This window comes from Camelus bactrianus, chromosome 15 (assembly GCF_048773025.1).
Source record: "Camelus bactrianus isolate YW-2024 breed Bactrian camel chromosome 15, ASM4877302v1, whole genome shotgun sequence".
Classification (NCBI taxonomy): domain Eukaryota; kingdom Metazoa; phylum Chordata; class Mammalia; order Artiodactyla; family Camelidae; genus Camelus; species Camelus bactrianus.
In genome coordinates, this window is record NC_133553.1 from 60,294,403 (window position 1) to 60,313,665 (window position 19,263).

The window sequence follows — 19,263 nt, forward strand, 5'->3', positions numbered from 1 at the left end:
AATAAACAGATACTTGAACAGATTCACTAATACTAAATGTCTGTATAGTATTTGACCCTTTGGAGTCTGCCTGCCTTTTGGTCCTTATAAGTTCCTTGATTTAAAAAAAAAAATCCCTTATTCCAGATTTCCCCACCCCCGAGTAAAAGTATTCTGTGGAAGTTTACTTGTTTATGCATTTAGAGTATCACCACCCACTGGACATTGATGGAGTGGCCAAGTGTTACAGTAGTATTGGATAAAGTCTTCATGTGGTCTGTTAATCAAAATGGTCGTGTAAAAGCAGGGAAGTGAAACAGATGGGGCCTGATGAAAAGTCTTTAGGATGGTAGGTTCCAGTGGAGGTGGACTTGTGGTAGCTTCTCTCCTTTTAACTTGAATCTGTTCTCTTGAAGAAACTCTCCTGTCTTTAAAGTTGTTCACAAACATTGTGAACAGTGGAAGAAGTTTTCCTGTTAGCTCTAAACCTATTTGCCAAACCTTGAGGTGGCAGATACACCCCCTGTGGGGATATTGCCTCACTTCCAGGTTTTCCTGTACCACATTTTGGTAGCAGGAAACAGGCTAAGTTGTACATTTCCTTCCAGCTGTAGGTCCCCTTGGCATGTCAGTTTCCCTTAAATTATTTGGAGTCTCCAAAACAAAGACCATACTACTTTTCATTTGTAACCATCACAGGAGAATTCTGGTCCCTGATTCTGCTTTTAGTGTAGCCACATGAATCTTGAATCCTTTCTAGGGAATACTATTCTTTCTGAAGGTACCCTTCCAGTTGTGACAATCCATAATTAGCCATTAAAAACCTGCCACAAGGTATTGAGCTTTTTCTCATGTCCTGTTGGAAACACGTTAAGGACAAGGACCATAAATTTCCTTCTCTTGTATGCTTTGCATAAAGTAGGCACTCAGTGAGTGGTTATAAAGCCATTGTAGTTCCTTTCCCGGGTGCTACAGCAGGCTTACTAACCTGGTGGTTCTGAAACATTGTTGTGCTTGCCAACCACCTGGAGCTCTTGCTAAAATGCAGATTCTGATTCCAAAGCTCTGGGGTGGGTGGTGCTTGAGAACCTGCATTCCCAACAAGCTGTGAGGTGATGCGAATGCTGCTTTTCCAAGGACAGCACTTTGAGTAGAAAGGTACTAACTTTAAGTATCTACATTTGCTTTTTAGATGTACTGGTAAATAGGCTTGGTTTTCTTCTGGTATTGGGATGAAGTCTTGGATTTAGGAGCCTTTTTTTTTTTTTCTATTATTTTATTCTGTTTTTTAATAGTTCCTCTATTTTGTTCCAAAAAATGATTTGAGGAATTTTTCCAAAATGCTTTCAGTGTAACAAGATTTTTAATAAAAGTAATTAAAGAAGATAGGGTAAAAGAAAATTAAGAGAAGTCAAGGGTAAGAGTAGAACAAAAGGGGAGGGCCTCTCTGTGCTATACATTTTACTTGGATAGGACTACAGATTTGGTCCTGAGCTTCCTAGCAGCCAAAGCAAAGAAGAAAAAAAAATTTATTAGTTTTGGCAACATCTCCATTACCTCTAAAGTAAAAACAGGCTGACTACTCAGTGAAACAGCCGTTTCTATTACTGAGCTCAGAGAATTCTTCTCCCACAGATTCTCCAAAGAGGACACTTTGATATAGTGAGTGATGGTCTTAATAGCACCTCCAGAAAATCAGTAAGATTCATCAGTCTTCATACACGTAGCCTGATGGACACAGAGAACTGTCAGTACAGTAAAAGCAATGGCCTGTGGAACTGCAACCATGTGGTCCAGGGCCGGCCTCTGCAGACAGTCGGAACGATTTTTGTTACAGGGGAACTGTGTTTCTTCCTTGCTCTTTGATGGGAACAAGAGGGGCTGGCTGATTGACATGTTCAGTCCCCGTCACCCTCATACTTTGAGCTTTGTTGGACGGCAATAATCTCCTGACTGTTGAGGGGGCCAGAGAGTTTGGGGTTGAGGGAAGGGGTGGCTGGAAACTCGGTTAAGCGCCTTGTAGATGTGGCAGCTGCATCTCCTTAGAGGCTGTGTAAAGATCTCTCATTGACAAGTTAGAAGATCAGCCTTGATGTGAGGTTCCCGGTGGTCCCAGTCAGCCAGCTGGTGAGTGAGCGAGAGAAAGTGAGGGGAGAGCAGCCTGTGACAGCCTTCCCACCACTCTGGTTAGAGGGTCGCACTGGCTCCTGCTAGGGCCCTGGAGGACTCTGACTATAAGCAGGAGGTAGGGAAGCAGCCCTGCGGAAGGAAAGGGAGTGCTGGGGCCAAGGTTCCTGAAGATGTCATCAGCCTGTTGCCAAGCCGTGGGACACACCTCTGCCCCTTCATAGCTCTGAACCTCTTCCTTTTTGCTTTGCTTTGCTTTGCTTCACCTGCAAAGGAGGAGGGCAGAGCACTCAGGATGACCTGCCCCACAGGGAGAGATGGCCTGTGTAGAGAGAGGACTGAGGGGCATCAGGGTTGTGCAGCCAGGGAAGGAGCAAGTGGAATGGCAGGCGCCCTTAGCCAGTGGCCTCCCAGTCTCAAACCTCCAGCCACAGCGTTCCTGGCACCCGCCCCACCCCGAGGCCGGCCTGGGCCTCTTGTGACTGCCCCTTTTGTTGGCCTCCCTCACATATGTCTTTACCTGCTTTCATGCTGCCTCCCACGCCTGGACTGGCTTCTGCCTTTAAACTCATTTCTCACACCAGTCTAGTTCCCCCAGAAGCCTTCCAGCAACCTGACGATGCTGGGTCCTACCCCACAGCCCTGCTTCCCTTGTGGGCAGCTTCATGTCCTTCGAGAAAAAGCAGCGCTGAGAGCCTCTTTGTCCAGTGCTCTGGCCAGGTTCTGCCTCTGTGTGTGCGTGGTATTTGCCTCCTGCGAAAACAGCAAGGAGTGTCAAGGCTTGGGCCCCTGAACTGGTAGGGCTGGCTCTGTCGAGCAGCACCTGGCCTTCGTGGCTGGTACAGCTGCTGTCTGTGCGCTCAGGTTCAGAGACGGGCCCTGCCCAGAACCCAGCTTCCCGGGCAAGGTTGATATAAATCAGATTGTTTGAAAGGGAGTTTGATTTAGAGAATCCTGGGGAAAGTCCTTTTTTGATCAAAAGAGGGTTGCCCCCTAAGTTGATCATTTATATTTTTGAATGGTTTAGTTAAGAGGAACATTACCTCCCCCACTAACTACCCCAAACCCCAGTCCTCTGTTCTCCATCCTGGACGGGCGTGGTAGGAGGAAGCCCTGGCAGCTGTGACCAGACTGCACGAGGGTGGTGCAGCAGATACCAGGAAGGGTCAGATGGCCAGGCTTCCGAGTTAGTGTTATCCCGTGCATGATATGTGAGCATATTTTTACTGTAGAGCAAGAGTAAGCCAAGTCTGCATCACTCCTAATTATATCTGGTAGGTCATACACCTCTGCAGGTCCTGGAAACTAATGGAGAATTTTAATACTAAAGTTCAGGTGGTCCCTGGCATATCCTGAAGCTTCTGTGGCTTGTCTCTTGGTTTGGCCAAGCACAGGGCAGAGCTGGTGTGTGCAGACCTTTCTCAGGTGGGAGGGTTGAATTCATTGTCTATACTCTGAGCCCTCCAGTCACTCAGTCCAACTTCCTGTTGCTTCCCTGTTAGGAAGGAGGCTGACTGAGGCCTCTGTCCCCCACAGAGCTGCCAGCCTCCAGGCACACTGTACACGTGTGATTAGAGAGCAGGAGGGACCCATGTAGATTAGTAGGTTTTTTAAAGCTACTGACAGCAGAGCAAGTCATTTTCATCTGAGCAGCCCATTGGGCACTTTGAAAAGGAGTAAGCTGTCTCTCATTGGAAGGGCCCAAGTAGATCCCCACCTCTTTCCTCACCCTCAGAGGATTACAAGGAATGATGATGTGTAAAGTCTAGACTCTGGAAATGAGGGCTGGACTTTCATGCATTGTTACGGATGCCCACCTGGCAAGTGCAGAGAGTCAAGCCCTAGAAATCCAAAGCTTGTGCATTGGCTGGGCTGATGTTTTCTTCCACATTATTGATGTTTTAAAAATGGTTTGTCTTCAGCAGTCATTACTTCAAGGAGTTTTTCCTGATTATCTCTATCCCGGTCGATTTCTCCCTTTCTTTGTGTTCTGTAGTACTTTACATAGAATTTGGAATGAACACTCACAGACTTTTTCTATCACATATATCGTAGTTCTCATCAAAAATTTATGTGGCACAGGGAAAATACAGCATGATTTCTTAGGCAGATTAATAAGTAAGATTATGAAAGGACTGTGTATCCAGACTGAGAAAATAACCACCCATAATTTGTCTTTTCAGAAGTACCATTTCTGTGAAAACATTGAATTTCAGACCTTTCCTGGTTGCTGAAGGGCCTCTGGCAACAGGTTAACCTAGTTCAGTTTTGTATGTGTACTTAAAAGAGTCACCTAGAGGTATCTCCTGAATAGTTTATAATTCTAGCTCACTACCCCCTGCCTGCCCCTCCAACCCCGGGATGAATGGATACCTTCTTTTTTGAATAATAAGATCCAGGCAAGACAGATCATTTGTTTGCACCCCTCTGTTGCCCCAGCATGGTCTTATTCCAGTGCCCTGTCTCCAGACCACACTCTTTAGTTAGCCACCCATCACGGCCTGACTCTGGCCATTGAGAGTTTCTAGGAATGCAGCAAGTGGCAGAAATTGGGGGTCATAGGCTAGGTTCAGCCTTCACCCTAATTTTTCCAGCTCAAGGACTCAGCTTATTCCCATAATTGTGAAAACACAGTTTGCGTGTGTCTTCACGTGCAGTTTCTTAAAGAGCCACCAGGTGAGGATGTGGCTCCATGAGACTCTTTATCAGCAGAACTTGGTCACCATCTTCCTGTCCCCCTGCCAGTCTCCCCACCTTCCACCCTGGGTGCCTTTCTGGTAACTTGTTCCCCAGTTGGTTCATAAGGAACTTGGGTTCTGAGTCACACAGACCTGGATTTGACTCTGAGTGGCTTACCTTCTGTGAAGTGAGGATAGGAGAACCTGGCTCCCCTGGGAAACAGGTGCTCTCTCAGGCTGCTGGTGGGGATGGAAATCTATGCCACCTGTAGAGGTGGAACGTAAGCCAGAAGTACACTTGCAGGTCCCCTTCACCCCAGCGGTTGTCATTCTGACTCTGCTGTGAGTGTGCTGGCACGTGTGCAGTGGGGCATGCACGTGGTTCTTCACACAGCCTTGTTTGCAATAGCAAAAGATTGGAAGTGATGTAAATATCCACTAGGAGTGGACCAGGGAAGTAAACTAAGGTGCATCCTTACAGCGGAGTGCAGTGCTGGGCAGTGGTGAAAAAAGAGGATGCTGTCTGTGTATTGCTGAAGAGAGATCTCCAAAGTATTTCATTAAAAAAAAAAAGAAAAGTTCTAAACAGTGTGTTCTGTCCAGTTTGCTACTTTGTTGTAAAAATAGAGGGAAGGATGGAGTAGATTTTTGTGTTTGCATTACACATCAAGAGATGAGATGCACACAAACTTAGATTATTTACCTGTTTTTGTGGGAGTATCTAGTAGGAAATATTTTAATTGATTTATATGAAAATCTGGCTGCTTTTTCTTCCTCTGTTGGACTCCTTTGTTCCTTGCAAGTGACTTGTTAACCTGATTCTTTCCCTCCCCTCCGCCCTGTGACACTAGAGCACCAGTGGAGACTGGCACTGTGCACCGGGCACTGTCATCACGCCCTGTGAGCACTAGCTTGTGTGGGTGAGGAACGGGGTCGGGAGTGGAGGGAGACTCACACTTGAGGGTAGTTTATATTTGAAACACAGACGACCTGTCCAACAGCTATTCTGATTAGTCCCTGTGCACGTGGTGGCCGTGGGGTGATGAGAGAACCATGTGATGTGTGTGCTCTCCTCTCGGCTCACCTCTGATTGTCTGGAGCCTGGCCGGGCGGCCGGGAGGGCAGGCGGCTCTGGTTTCCTCGGCTCGCTGCCTGTGGTAGTGCCCCCGGTGGTGTCCGTGGTGGTGGTCCGGGTATGCGGCGGGGCATGAGGGAGGAGCCCACACCCACTCCACTGCCTCCTCCACCTTCTCAGGTTTCCCTGGTGCCCCCAGCACCTCCTCTTGCCATCACCCCGCCCTCTTATCTCTGAGGAAGCAAGGCTATTTCTGGCCAGGTTTGGGTTTTGAGCTTGGCCCAGTGCACTGCAGGGCCTCTGAAATCCTGCAGTGCTCTTCCCTTGCTTCCCACTCCAAATCCTCCTGGATCTGTTCTACTGCCATTCAGCCCATCCCCATTGCTCCCGTCAGAGCCCTTGCCTGCACACTCAGGCCGAGGGGGCTCCCTTTGTGTCCCTGAAGCTCCTATTGGAACAGTTCTGTTTTCAGACCCAGCTCCTAGACTCTTCCCTCTTTCCACCCTGAGAGCTCACCCCGGTTCTCCCCCACCTGCCTGCCGCCTGCCTGGTGTAATTCTCTCTCTCACTGTCTGTGTGCGGGTGCTCATGCCATTACCACTGTCGCCCACCTGGATTTCCACTGTTTCTCTCAGGTACAGATTAATCGTAACCCAAGCCAGCAGTTGCTGCTCTGTCTTTGGTTGCCGGCCCTCATTGGCATGAGAAGGGTCTGTCGGCTTCACAGCCCGGTTTCTGTGCTTTGAGAGGGTCCTGCCTCCTCTGCTGGCAGAGCAGGCTCTGGGCTCAGCCTCAGCCTGGGCGTGCTGGGACCTGTTGTTCTCTGGACTCGAGCTGCCAGGGCCAGGCTGGAACCGCCTGCTGTTGGGGGTGTTGTGACAGCTGCTGTGGGGCTGGCACAAGGAGGGTCCCAAGCCAGGCCCCTTCCCCAATGGGGCTGGGCAGAAGAGACAGGGACAGAACAGTGACCTTAGGCAGGACCAAGCGTTGACTCTGGTTTGGGTCTGCATTGACCCTCCTGGGCATCTGCTGCCTGGGCCACTCCCAGCCACATAAAAGCAGAGGACAAAATGATGTGCTCCTGTGTGCCCTTTGGAAGGGTCTGGGGCCGAGGAAAAGCCAGACCTCTCTTTTTCTCTGAGGAAGTCGCCATCATTTGTTCTTTTTTTTTTTTTTTATTTGGCCAAAAAATGTTTGTCTAAGTCATTAAAAAGTGAAAAGCAAGGTTTCCTGGATATAGATACAGAAAATTTATTTTTTTCTCTTCCTTTCCCATTTTGTAGGGAGCCAGCACTTCAGCAGGACTCTGGCCTAGGGACATCCCAATGGCTCTGGGAGAAGAAAAGGTAGAGGTGGCAGCATCTGCAGACACAAAGGCCCCGTCCTGTGGGAGGTGGAGCTGCAGGGAGCAGGAGGCGGACAGTCCGGGGCCCATGGACAGGGAGCAGCTGCCACGCCTGGAAGCTGAGGGGGGGCTTGCCTCCCCTGTCGCGGGCACCGAGGGGCTCCCTGCCCTTGCCTGCTGTGGAGGGACTGACCCTGGCCCCTCTGGAGCCTCCCAGCCACAGGCCAGCAGGGCCAGCCAGGAGCCGGTAGCGGGTGGGTCTCAGCCTGCTCTTGGTTGCCTGCTTCCTCCTGCTGGCCTGGGGACCAGAGACCTGCACTCCGTGGGGAGCCAGGTGAGTACGACGGCAGATGGGACTGTAGGTGTACCTGATGCCATCCTCTGAGTGCCCCAGCACTGTCTCACTGTCTTACGTGCCTTCCCCGCCCCCTGTCCACGGTGGGGTAGTTGGGGAGCCTGGGTGATGACTTCTGTTTTATAGGTTCAGGTGGAGAGTTGGGCCTTGTGGCCAGCAGGGGGCTCTGTCCACAGCATGTGCTGTTCCTCAAGAGTGTGACTGGTGACCTTTTGAGGACCCAGCATGCTATGGGCAAGACTTCTGCCCAGAGGGCTAGGCCAGGGAGCTGTGATGGAGGAGCCATGTCCTGTTGTTGACTTGGTGCTGTGGAGGCTCTAGGGGTCCCCTGAGGAGACTTGGGGAAGGAGGGTCCAGGAAATGGTCCTGTCACCACCCCTACTTTGCAGGTGAGGGAAGTGAGGCTCACAGTGGTACATCTGGAAGCTGGCGGTTAGGGGTTGGCATCAGATCTGTCTGCTTCTAAAGCGCACGCCCTGAACCACTTAGGGGCTGGTTCGTCATCGAGCAGATTAACAATCTGAAGTGAAGAGGCTGAAGAGGAGGACTCATTTGTCACTGTTCAGTCACCACTGGGTGTGAGCTGAGCAGCGTGGGGCCTGGTGGATTGCCTGACTGCCGGGTTTGGGTGTGCCTCCTGTCAGTGACAGAATGATTGAGGCTCCGTCTGCTTCTCAAAGGTTAGGCGGTGTGTTCCAGCTTCAGCACGACAGAGTGGCTTGAGTTCTGCTCACCCACAAACTGGGCATCTTTGGAGGAAGAACTTTTGAAAGGACTGAGGGTGGGATCGGTTTGGGGAAGACAGGCTGCTCCCCGGAGCTGGCCACCAGCAGCACACACTCTCCATCTGATTCTTGTCACCTCTTCCTTTCCTCAGTATCATCTGGGCCCCCAAAGAGAACTCCCGAGTTGTCACCGAGGACAGAAGTTTGGCTGGCTTATTCTCACCGTTTCCTTCCCTCCTGTCGTTACAGATGGAGGAGACTGGGCTTCCTGCCTCTAAGGAGCTACCTCAGACTCGCCCCGTCCCCAGAGTCTCCACTTTTAGCTCAGGACACGATGCTGATACGGAAGATGACCCGTCCCCAGTTGAGTTGCCACAGGTGCTGGACCTCAGTCCGCAGTCTCGCATCTCAGGCCTGCCATTCCGGTCAAGGGGAAGGTCTGCCATGAACCCGGGGGCCCTTGCTCCTCAGTCCTCCAGCTGCAGCGGCTCTGCTGCGTCCCTCAGCAGCAGCCTTCAGGGTCACCAGGAAAAGGTGGCGTCTCAGGGTTGCTCCCTTGCCCAGGTCTCCTCCTCCCTGGAGCTGGTCGTCCCGCCCTCAGCCCCCTCGGGGGTGGGGCCGGGGCCTCGGCTCCAGTGGTCGCCCCAGCCTGTGTCCTCTGGGGGCGATGCTTCCGCGCTGGGCGGGAGGCGTCTATCCTTCCAGGCTGAGTACTGGGCCTGCGTGCTGCCAGATTCCCTGCCTCCCTCCCCCGACCGCCGCTCCCCGCTCTGGAACCCAAATAAAGAGTACGAAGACCTACTGGACTATACTTACCCACTCAGGCCTGGCCCTCGGCTCCCAAAGCACCTTGACAGCCACGTGCTGGCTGACCCTGTTTTGCAGGACTCAGGCATAGACCTGGATAGCTTCTCCATCTCCCCAGCAAGCACCCTAAAGTCACCTACTAATGTCTCCCACAGTTGCCCACCAGCAGAGGCGACTGCCTTGCCATTCTCTGGGCCCAGAGAGCCAGGCCTTAAGCAGCGGCCCTCTGGAATACCCCAGAATCAGGGCAGTGTGGGGTTGGCATCTTGTAGCCATCTCACATCTACGCCCAGAGCCCCAGGCAGCAGGGACACTCCTTGGGAGAGGAGAGAGCCTACCTTGAATGGTGTGAAGGACTGGCCACCCGTGGACAAGCACCTTGAGCTGGGCTCTCCCCACCTAAGGACAAGGGACAGAGAGTGGCCTTCACCCAGGCTGGAAGGAGAGAAAGGGGCCAGCCAGGGCTTCCGGCGCCTGGCCTGCACGGAGTCCAGATGGAGGTCAGAAGAGGAGGTGGAAAGTGACGACGAGTACCTGGCCCTGCCCCCTCGGCTGACACAAGTTTCTAGCTTGTTTTCGTATCTGACTTCCATTCCCACCTTGGTGCCCCTGCTCACTGGCACTGCTGAAGGACAGAGCTCTCTGGATGTGTCAGACAGTGATGGGCCAGCTTCCCTCCCATCAGACTCCAGCCAAAGCCAGCTTCCCTCTGGGGCTGCTCTCAGAGGGTCTGGGAGCCCTGGGGGCCAGAACCACAGTTTGCTGCGCTCCTTCCTCCCTGCGAGGGGCTCTGCGGGGGAGGGCAGTCTGGTGAGCAACCAGGCCCCAGGGGTCTCCTCTGGACCACTGAGAACACGCGCCTCCTTGCCGTCTGTGTGGGACCGGCGGGCATTCTTGGATCCAGATGCTGAAGGGCAGCCTCCCAGGACAGGAAGAGAGCAGGGGAAAGAGTCACTCGTGCAGTGTGTGAAGGTAAAGTCAGCATTCAGAGGCTTTACGTCCAGTTGTCTGGTCTCTTCTTCCCGCAGGCCACTCACCTCTGGGGAACCTGTTAACACTGAGCACGTGTGCACCAGGCATCATGCTGCACCTCATCTTATTTAATCCTCACAGCTCTACTGCTGTTCTCATTTCACAGTTGGGGGAAAAGGCAGCAAGAGGTTAGGTAACCTGCCCCTTCACGGTTAGCAAGGCCCAGACCCTGAGCTGCCAGCCACTACCCCAGGCTGCTCCCCACGGCCCTTGACCTTGGGGATTAAGAGGTATAAGAAGGACCTGTGCTCAGATGCCTCTGGGGAATAAGGGCTCTACACAAGTGTTTTCTTGGCTGCAGGACTTCTTAGAGTTCCAGTTTGAGGAAGTGGTATAATTGCAGAGTTATGGCCACTGAACCTTGTGGACCACCCAAGACTGGAGATACAGCTAATACTCCCTGGAAGAATATTTGGGTTCAGTCTTTTTTTTTCTTAAATTGAAGTATAGTTGATTTACAGAGTTGTTTAGTTTCAGGTGTACAGCAAAGTGATTTAGTTACACATAGATATACAAACATTTTCTTTTTCAAATTCTCTTCCATTTTAGGTTATTAAAAGATACTGAATATAGTTCTCTGTGCTATACAGTGGATCCTTGTTTATCTATTTTATATATAGTGGTGTGTGTCTTAATCCCAAATTCCTGAGTTGTCTCTCCCCCTCCTTTCCTGTTTGGTAACCACAGTTTGTTTTCTGTTTCTACGAGTCTATTTCTGTTTTGTAAATAAGTTCGTTTATCGTTCAGATTCCACATATAAGTGATATCTTAAGATATTTGTCTTTCTCTGTCTGACTTACTTTACTTACTATGATAATTTTGAGGTCCATCCATGTTGCTGCAAATGGTATTTCCTTTTTATGGCTGAGTAATATTCCATTGTATGTCTATACCACAATCTTTTTTATCCAGTTATCTGTTAATGGGCATTTAGGCTGCTTCCATGTCTTCGCTATTGTAAATAGTGCTGCTGTGAACACCGGGGTGCATTTCCAATTAGAGGTTTCATCTTTTTCCAGATGTATTCGGCTCTGTCTCTTGAGTTTGCTTGTTTGTAGAATGTGGAGCTTTGTCTCTTTGGAATGTTGTGTGGATTAATTGAAATAATTCATGTCGAGGGCCTTGCGCAGTCCCTGACACAAGGATCTTCAGGAAGGTGGCTGTCCACACACTCGGAGAGCCCACAGTCTGCTTCCTGGGCGAGCACCCAGACACCATGTCCACACGGATGCAGGGCAGCCAGCCTGAGGGGTGGGTTTAACTTGCCCTGTGATATCCCATGAGTGACTCTCTGTCCTGTGATGTAGGTAGGACCAGTGTTAGCATGTGCTCTGCTTTGGGATGAAAGATTGCTAGACCGTGAGGTAAAGTGCTTGGCTCACAGCTACCCCCAAGTGAGGGGCTGGAGGGAGGCTAGGGACCTGGCTTCCTGGGCAGGATGGGGGCAGAACAGGGATAAGCAGTTTTAATTCAGTCGTTTCTAGGCGTAGAATCACATCTGTCATGATTTGTGGTCATGTATTGTGTGTTCATGTTTTCCCCAGGAGTGTTTCTAGAGTTGGCAGTAGTGCTGACCCAAGAACTGGTTTCTGTCAAGCAGGCCTCTTCTGGGCTGTCCCTGTCCCTGCCCTCTCCTGAGCTCCTCCATCCTCACCCACAGGGCTGGCCTTTCCCAGCCTGAGTGGGGGACAGAAGCAAGGTGGGGTTCTTTATATGTCCTGGCGGAGGTCTGGAGTCATGGCGGTGGGGCAGAGAGGAGACCAGCGCCTCAGTGAGGGGAGGCTCTGGAAAGGCGATGAGACTGTATCCTGGGATCCCCAGGTATTTTTAACCTCTGAAAATGTGAACAGCGGTTCCATGGATAACACCACGTGTTCTGTTTGTCTACACAGACGTTTTGCTGTCAGCTGGAAGAGCTGATCCGCTGGCTGTACAACGTAGCAGACGTTATCGACCACCTGACTCCGCCCAAGTCCAGTCTCATAAGCCTCAAGTCTTCTCTGCAGCTTTACCGGGTAATACGTGGTCCTGGCCTCTGGCCATTCACTCATGAGAGCAGTGGCTAAATTACTTGATTAGAAAGTAAAAGTTCAAATAACTGATGCTCGGTATGTTGTGGCTCAGTTGACTTTTACTTGAAATCGAATTCGAGGTTCTTTTCAAATTCTTCATGCTGAAAAACTGTAAAATGTATGAGTAACTTCCCAGGCCAAGTAGAGTTTGAAGAAAGTACATTTTATTTATCCTCAATCAAAACTGCTTAAGGGTGATTCGCAGTGAAATTTTTCAAATGTCTCAGGTATTGGTAAGCATAGATCTGCACTGTTAGGAAGTCACGAGTCACATGTAGCTATTTAAATAAAGTAAAATTAAAAATGAGATTTTTCAGTTTTTCTAGCAAATTCCAAGTATTTAGTCATCACATTTGTCTTGTGGCTGCCATATTGAACAGAGCAGGTAGAACGTGCCCTTCATCACAGAAAGTGCTGTTGGACAGCACTGACTGCTATTTAAAGATTTGAGCTGAAATTGTACTGAGTCTAGAATATACACAAAGCATTTTAATGGTATTTAAACAAAAATATGACTCAGTTTGCTTTGCAGGGTATTTTGGGGGGTTGGGAGCTATCTCTTTCTAGATTTTGTTATGTTAAAAATCTCTGGGTTCTGGTTAACTTGACTAGGTCAAGTGTGTCTAGATGACAGTTTGTGCTGTTCTGGCATAACTATCAGTAGGTCCCCCCTTCATTCTCAGAAGTATTGTGGATTGGATGATAAGGTATCAAGTTACCCTAAGTATAAACATTAACTTTGACTGAACTACCCGCTGGCTTCTAGCACGTACGTTTGGTCAGGCCTCTTTAACCTCGTCTGAAGGAGCAGAGGTGGTGTTTGTGGTCTGAACTTGATGCTAGTCTGGAAAGGGTTTGCTGGGACGGTTCACTGAGCAGAAGAGGCTGTGATTTATGAGTGCCTGAGCCAGGGCGGCACCACCCAACTCAGAGCTCCCACCACGCCCAGGCAGGAGGAAGAGCATTTATTTTCTAACTTGGAGCCAACTAAAATTTAGGGGAGGGGTCTGGCCTGGTGGGCCAGCTGCCCTACCCTAGTGGGAAGCTTTTTCCTGCTGTGTGGAGAGAGGTTGCCATGAGTTTCTTGCCCAGAGTACGCTGAGAAAGGAGAGGAAGGCTGAGTGTGATGGTCCCCTGTGCGCAGCTCTTGAGAGCATGTGCAGCTGTGCGGGGACTGCTCCCAGAGGGCCCAGGGGCAGCACCACCGCAGGGAGAGGAAATTGCCTGGAAATTGCCCTAGTCTGACCTACCTGGGTGGCCTTTCCAGGTAGCCTCAGCCCTGTTCCCATCCGAGCAGATGTCAAGTAGAAAAGCTCCATTCCCCCCCCTTTTATCCCTCATTCTGTGACCTGAGCCTCCCCTTACAGGCTAGCCAGAGGCAACTGTCTTGCTTTGTGGGTAGAGCTGAGATCTGAGCTGGGAGTTATCCCTGCAGGTCATTGAAGCCTAACCCACTTGTCACCCACACAACTGTGTCCCAAAGTGGGACCACACTGTCAGCCCCTCCCCACACAAAATGGCACATGGCTCATGCGTATGTATGAGCTACCTTGACCTTCACTTAAATACCTAATAGAGGCATGTGCATTTGTGCTCACATGTTTTCACTGTGATTCTGTCTCATATACGTTGTCTTAATAACACAGTGGGTTTGTGGCATTATATAAACTACAGACAGGACTGAGGAATAAAATAAAAAGTGAAGGAGAGAGGTATAGCTGAGTGGTAGAGCACATGCTTAGCATACACAAGGTCCTGGGTTCAATCCGCAGTACCTCCTCTAAAAATAAATCAGTAAACAATACCTCTCCCCCCAAAAAAAAGAAAAAAAACAAGTGCAGGTATTAGGGCACAGGAAGAGTGAAGACAGGAGTATAGTAAATCCAAAAGTAAAATTACAGCTTCAAAATGTGAACCACCAGTTCCTGCACCCTGTATTAAAGGTGGTCGTGGATTTGACTTTACATCTTAGCAGGTAAAGGAACATCAGAAACAGCTACAAGGCTGGCTACTGAGAGGAAGAAAGAGGTCAGCTACTTAGGGGACTCAGCTTCCCTGATGCCTTCCCGAGGCCTAAGGTCCACAGACAGCAGGACACTGAGGGGGAGTGGGGTGGAGGCAGCAGTTCCCTGTGGTCAGGTTAACGGCACCTCTCTTGTGGCTCTTACTAGGCCTGTTGGTATAGACGACTGTGTGTGTGAGACTCTCATAGCCCTGTGAGTTTACAGAGAGCCCTGTGAGCTGTAGCATGAGCAGGAAACCCTGACTCCAGGCTGTTCATGAGCCAGGCTCTGCCAGAGAAGAGAAAATGCTCCTTTTGTCCAACTGTAAGCAGAAAAGAGGATTGACTCTGTTGGCCTTGGGCTCAAAGAAGGTGAAGTTAAACTATTGTACTGTTTACTTGGGGAATTTTCAGGACTGGACGGTTAAAGGGAAATCCATTTACCATGCAAGGGATCATTTCCATTAACTTTGAAAAAATGATAGTGATGAAGTTTCTTTTCTTTTTTCCTGATATGCTTTAAGCAATTTAAGAAAGAAATAGATGAACACCAGTCTCTGACGGAGAGTGTCTTACAGAAAGGGGAGATTCTTCTTCAGTGCCTGTTGGATAATACTCCAGGTGAGATGCTTTTTGGGTTTTTTGGTTTTTGTTTTTAATTCTTTTGGGGGGGGGTGAATTTAGCCAGTTTAATCCCTCTCAGGGTGAGTCCGGAGACCCATACTGTCCCTGGGAAGGAGCCAGTGGTGGAAGACCCCCTCCCATCTGCACCCACTGCCTTAGGATGCCTGCAACTGTCCACAGCCCCTCACATCACGGCCCCGCAATCACAATGAGGCAGTTGCAGGCCTGCACGTGCAGGGAGAAGTCAGGCGTTGCGCCTGTAGGACTGACACTGCTTTTGTCTTTCCCTGGTGGTGTCTAGGGTGGGAATGCTGGCTTGGTTTTCACGTAGGGTGTTCACAGTGGGGAGCCCCAGGGGTCTCCTCTCCCAGTGCAGGTTAGACCCCTCTCTGGTTATCTGCTCTGAGGAGGAATTTGTTCCAGGATCCAAAAGTGGTTGGTCTATTCTCCGGGAACAGACTGAAGGAAGAAGTCAACTGATGGGAGGGGACAGCTCCCCTGTCCCCTTGTTACAGGATGGGTTCCCAGCTTAGAGAAGTGTGGAGATCACGGTCTTGGGGAGTACATCTCAGCATACAGGGTGCAGGGCTTTCCCATTGGCCTTGTCCTTGCTGGGGGCAGATATGATATGGAGAATGAGCTAGGAGAGTGCTAGGTTAAAGCAGTGAACTGATGGACCCCCCAAAGCAGCCCCTTATTTCCTGTAAGACGGAACAACCAAGTGCGGAAAGAGCTCACCTATTTTTTGCCTGCGTTTTGGGATGAAGTGAGGTTTACGCTGGAAGCAAACAATATAAGCAAAACTGGGCAGGACCCACTGGCTAGAGAGGCGGTAAGGTGGCGCTTTCCTGAACAGCAGTGGGCGGGTGCATGGTAGGGAGGTGGTATGGAGTTCCCCTGAGCACTCTGGACATTTTGGGCCCTATAATGCTTTGTTGTGAGGGAGGTGGTTCTGTTATTGCAGGACATTTAGCAACAGCCCTGGCCTCTACCCACTAGAGGCCAGTAGCACCTCCCCAGCTGTGACAGCCCTGAGTATCTCCAGACATTGCCAGCATCCCGTGGGAGGAAAAAAACACCAGGATTGAGAACTGAACAGACAGAGGGGTTCTGATGGGACGAGGAGCCACTGAAGGGATTTCAGCAGGGCATGAATTATCCAGTCTGAACTATGTGAGCCCTTTGCAGTCTCTGCAGGAGGCCTTTGCGTTGGCTCTTATGTTCTCTTGCATTAGGGTTTTTTGGGTTTTACTGGGACAGAAATTCAGTATGCGGAGCTCCTTTGCCACTTGTGACTACACCAGCATTTTACTGAACACTGTGTGTCAGGCACTGTGCTGAAGGAGTTGACATACCACGTTTTTTTTCCATTTAATCGAAGCCCTGTGAGGTGGATGCTGTTACTCCCTCACTTCACAGAGCTGTGAGTTTTCCTTGGGCCACACAAGGAGTGGCCGCCAGACTCCAGCCCCTGTGTGCGGGCTCCCGGGCTACTGGGGGGAGCAGGAGCCTGAGCAGGAAGGAAGCTTCCTGGAGGCCACATGTAGCAGTGGGCCTTTTAAAAGTACAGCTTTTTTGACCTTCATTTAAAAATCAATTCAGTAATATTTCTCAGGACTTAATCTGTAATAATTTATCCTTATTTTGCCCTTCTCTCCAAAGGAGTCTAGAGGTATTTTACTGCCCAAGTAAGAGGTTTTTGGGTTTTCTGTGGTTTTCAGATCTGTATCCAGGCTCGCTGAGATTGACACCCTGCCCCTCCTGATCCTCTGCTTAGGACAGTCAGGAACTTGGCAGTTTTGTGAAAATCACGAGTTCCCCTTGACATTCACAGGGTCTCTCCAATTAGGTGCACAACCGTTCTCTCTTGAGAGGTTCTCAGAGTCAGTAGAGCCTGAGCAGATGGACTCCCTTCCAGCTTCTTCAGAGCCTGCTTTCCTCCTCGGCCACAAGTATAACCTGAGGGGCAGGAAGCCACGTTAATCCCTTCATGATGGATGCCCCCATCTCCGCCTCCAGCCAGAGGTGTCCCTGTGGCCACGTGGCAGGTTTTCACTACATTTTGACCCAGTTACTTTGGTGCATGAGTTGACAGTCCTGTCCGACACCCCAAATTCTCATTATACTGGATCAAATGACTGGACCCTACTGACGTGAATTGAACCAGCCCCCTGTATACATTTTTCAATTAAAAACATCAAAGTCTTACTGGGAAAGGTAATCTCATCCCTGTTCCCGACTTGCCTTTTATTTGGCTCCAACCAACCATTCTAACATTCTAAAATGAAAGTTCAGAAGATAAGGTCCCCTGAATTCCACTGACCACGCACAGGAAGACTGAGCAAAGGTCTGGTGAACGTGTCGGGGAGAACCCAGCCATTCTCCTTTTCTGGCGAGCAGAACCATGCAGCCTGGCCGCACTCCCCAGCCTGCCTTGCCGCCTCTTGGGAGTTGTCGGGATGGTACTGTGCCCTGCTGCTGCTGCACGGGTGTGGCTTCCCTAGGGCTGACCTCCACACAGCCGGCCCGTGCCTTCTGCTGCCCCTCTGTCAGCATCCTCCGCAGATAACGCAGCTTCCCCTCTCCCTTCCGCTGCCAGCAGATGTTGCAGCTGTGGCAGGAAACTAGGGAGAGTGCGAACACAGCTGATAAAGGCGCAGGAAGCGAAAGCAGCCTTTGTGTTTAACAAAGGAAATAAAGTTTTTAAGAGAAAAAAAACAAGCCTGCTGTGTGTGATGCACTCTAAATCTAGCCCGTCCCTTCCTCAGATGGACACTTGGCCTCAGATGAATGGAACCTTGGCCTCACTAACCCTTGTCTTAGCTTGCTTTCAGGTAACTTTCTTTTGAAGTCTGTTCATTTAGGACCCACAAAAAAGGGTTCACAAGCATTCCCATGTTACCAGGTCATCTATACACATGTTAACTGACAGTCCCACAGCCAGCAGAAGCGCACAGGACCTGGTAGCAGGATCCAGAGTCCTGACCTTGGCATACTGTTTTTATTTGTGCCCCGTGGGATCTGGGTGTGCGCCCTGTTTTATCTCTAGAAGTCAGATGATCCCAGTCACCAGACAACCATATCTCTGCCTTTTTGTGAATTATGTAATTTTGGAGTGGACCCAGTAAAAGTCTTGTCTCAGCTTTAGCCAGAAGTTAACAACTTAAGATCCTCCAGCGCAGTATGGTCCCTGGAGACTCACTGTCAAAAAAAGTGGACACTGAAACTTGTGTTCCCGTCTTGTATAAAGTGCTACACCCTTGTGTGTGCTTTTGAAAATGCATTGTTTCTTTGGCCTAATTGCCTTAAACCTCATTTGTTAGTGTTAAAGGATGTCCTCGGGAGAATCTCCAAGCAGCCCAGTGAGCTGGAGAGCCACGCAGATCACCTGTACGACACCATCTTATCCTCTCTGGACATGCTGGCTGGCTGCACCCTCCTCCCTGACAGCACGCCAGTGGCTCACAGTAGCACCAGCGTGAAGGGCATTAGCCTGGTAAGTGGAGCAACCCAAGAGAAGAGTCTGTTCCTGGACCCCAGTGCCAGGCTACGGTACCGAGCCCCTGCTCTGACAACTGACTGTTAGAACCTTACTGAGCTAAGAGCTACTGAAATAAGTGAGATACTGGGAGAGCCCCGGGTCCTGAAAAAGGGAGATGCTCCATTGCCAGGAACGGGGTGGGGGAAGGGGGAACTCCTGTGGTGAGGAACGCTTACTGCGGTGGTCTCCGTTACTCAGTTTCACCTCTGTGCTTCCACTGTTTTTTTGGCAGATCTGTCACCCACCCCCAAATTTATCAATACCTGCTTTTTAATGCCTGCACACGTACGCTCCTCCAGTACAGAGCCATTAACAGGCTGCCTCTGCTCTGCAGTCCTCTCCCCCACCTCATTTGGTACTCCATCTCCGAGCAGCTCTGGACAGCAGCACGTGCCCACAGGGATCCAGAGTTACTGATAACTCCCCATACCTCCTTTTCCCAAAAAGGCTCTGCAAGTTTTCCATAGTCCCTTCCATAAAGGGCTAGGGGAGTAGATGGGAGTACCATACCTTGGAGATGCAACAGTACAATTTCCTTTTCATCTCTGAAAGGTCAAACAGGAATGATAAGAAAGGGGGTGCTAAGAGCAGAGGGGTTGGTGTCACTGGAGTTACCACTGCCCAACATGATTCCACAACAGGAGCATACTTTCTCTGAAACTTTCTCTCCTACAACCAAAATGTGCTGTTCAACTCAGGTTTTTCAGGTGAGAGTTCACTGTAGACAAGAGAGGGTAAAAGGATATAAATTCCTGGTATGTCAGGAGCAGCAAGTCCCTGTATTTGTACCAAATAAATTTGAGCAGTGGTCATTTCAGTGCTAAAGTGAATGCAGGTGACTACTGTGTCATTTCTTCCTCTGCAGCATTCTGCCTGTAACAAGCTTCTCTTTCTCTTTCAG

General features: G+C 50.1%; 1 protein-coding gene across 9 annotated transcripts in view; it reads left to right on the forward strand.

Moving 5' to 3' along the window:
- Nucleotides 1-19,263, forward strand: part of CEP68 (centrosomal protein 68) — a 39,754-nt gene that overhangs the window by 16,921 nt on the left and 3,570 nt on the right. For 5 of the 9 annotated variants that reach the window (XM_074341230.1, XM_074341231.1, XM_074341229.1 and 2 more), the window contains 6 exons: nt 7,143-7,538; nt 8,534-10,063; nt 12,016-12,138; nt 14,722-14,818; nt 17,590-17,655; nt 18,145-18,317. In XM_074341230.1, the coding sequence (XP_074197331.1) occupies nt 7,143-7,538; nt 8,534-10,063; nt 12,016-12,138; nt 14,722-14,818; nt 17,590-17,655; nt 18,145-18,317 (2,385 nt within the window). The remainder of the gene's footprint in view (nt 1-7,142; nt 7,539-8,533; nt 10,064-12,015; nt 12,139-14,721; nt 14,819-17,589; nt 17,656-18,144; nt 18,318-19,263) is intronic. The other 4 variants (XM_074341235.1, XM_074341237.1, XM_074341236.1 and 1 more) reach the window with 2 other exon arrangements.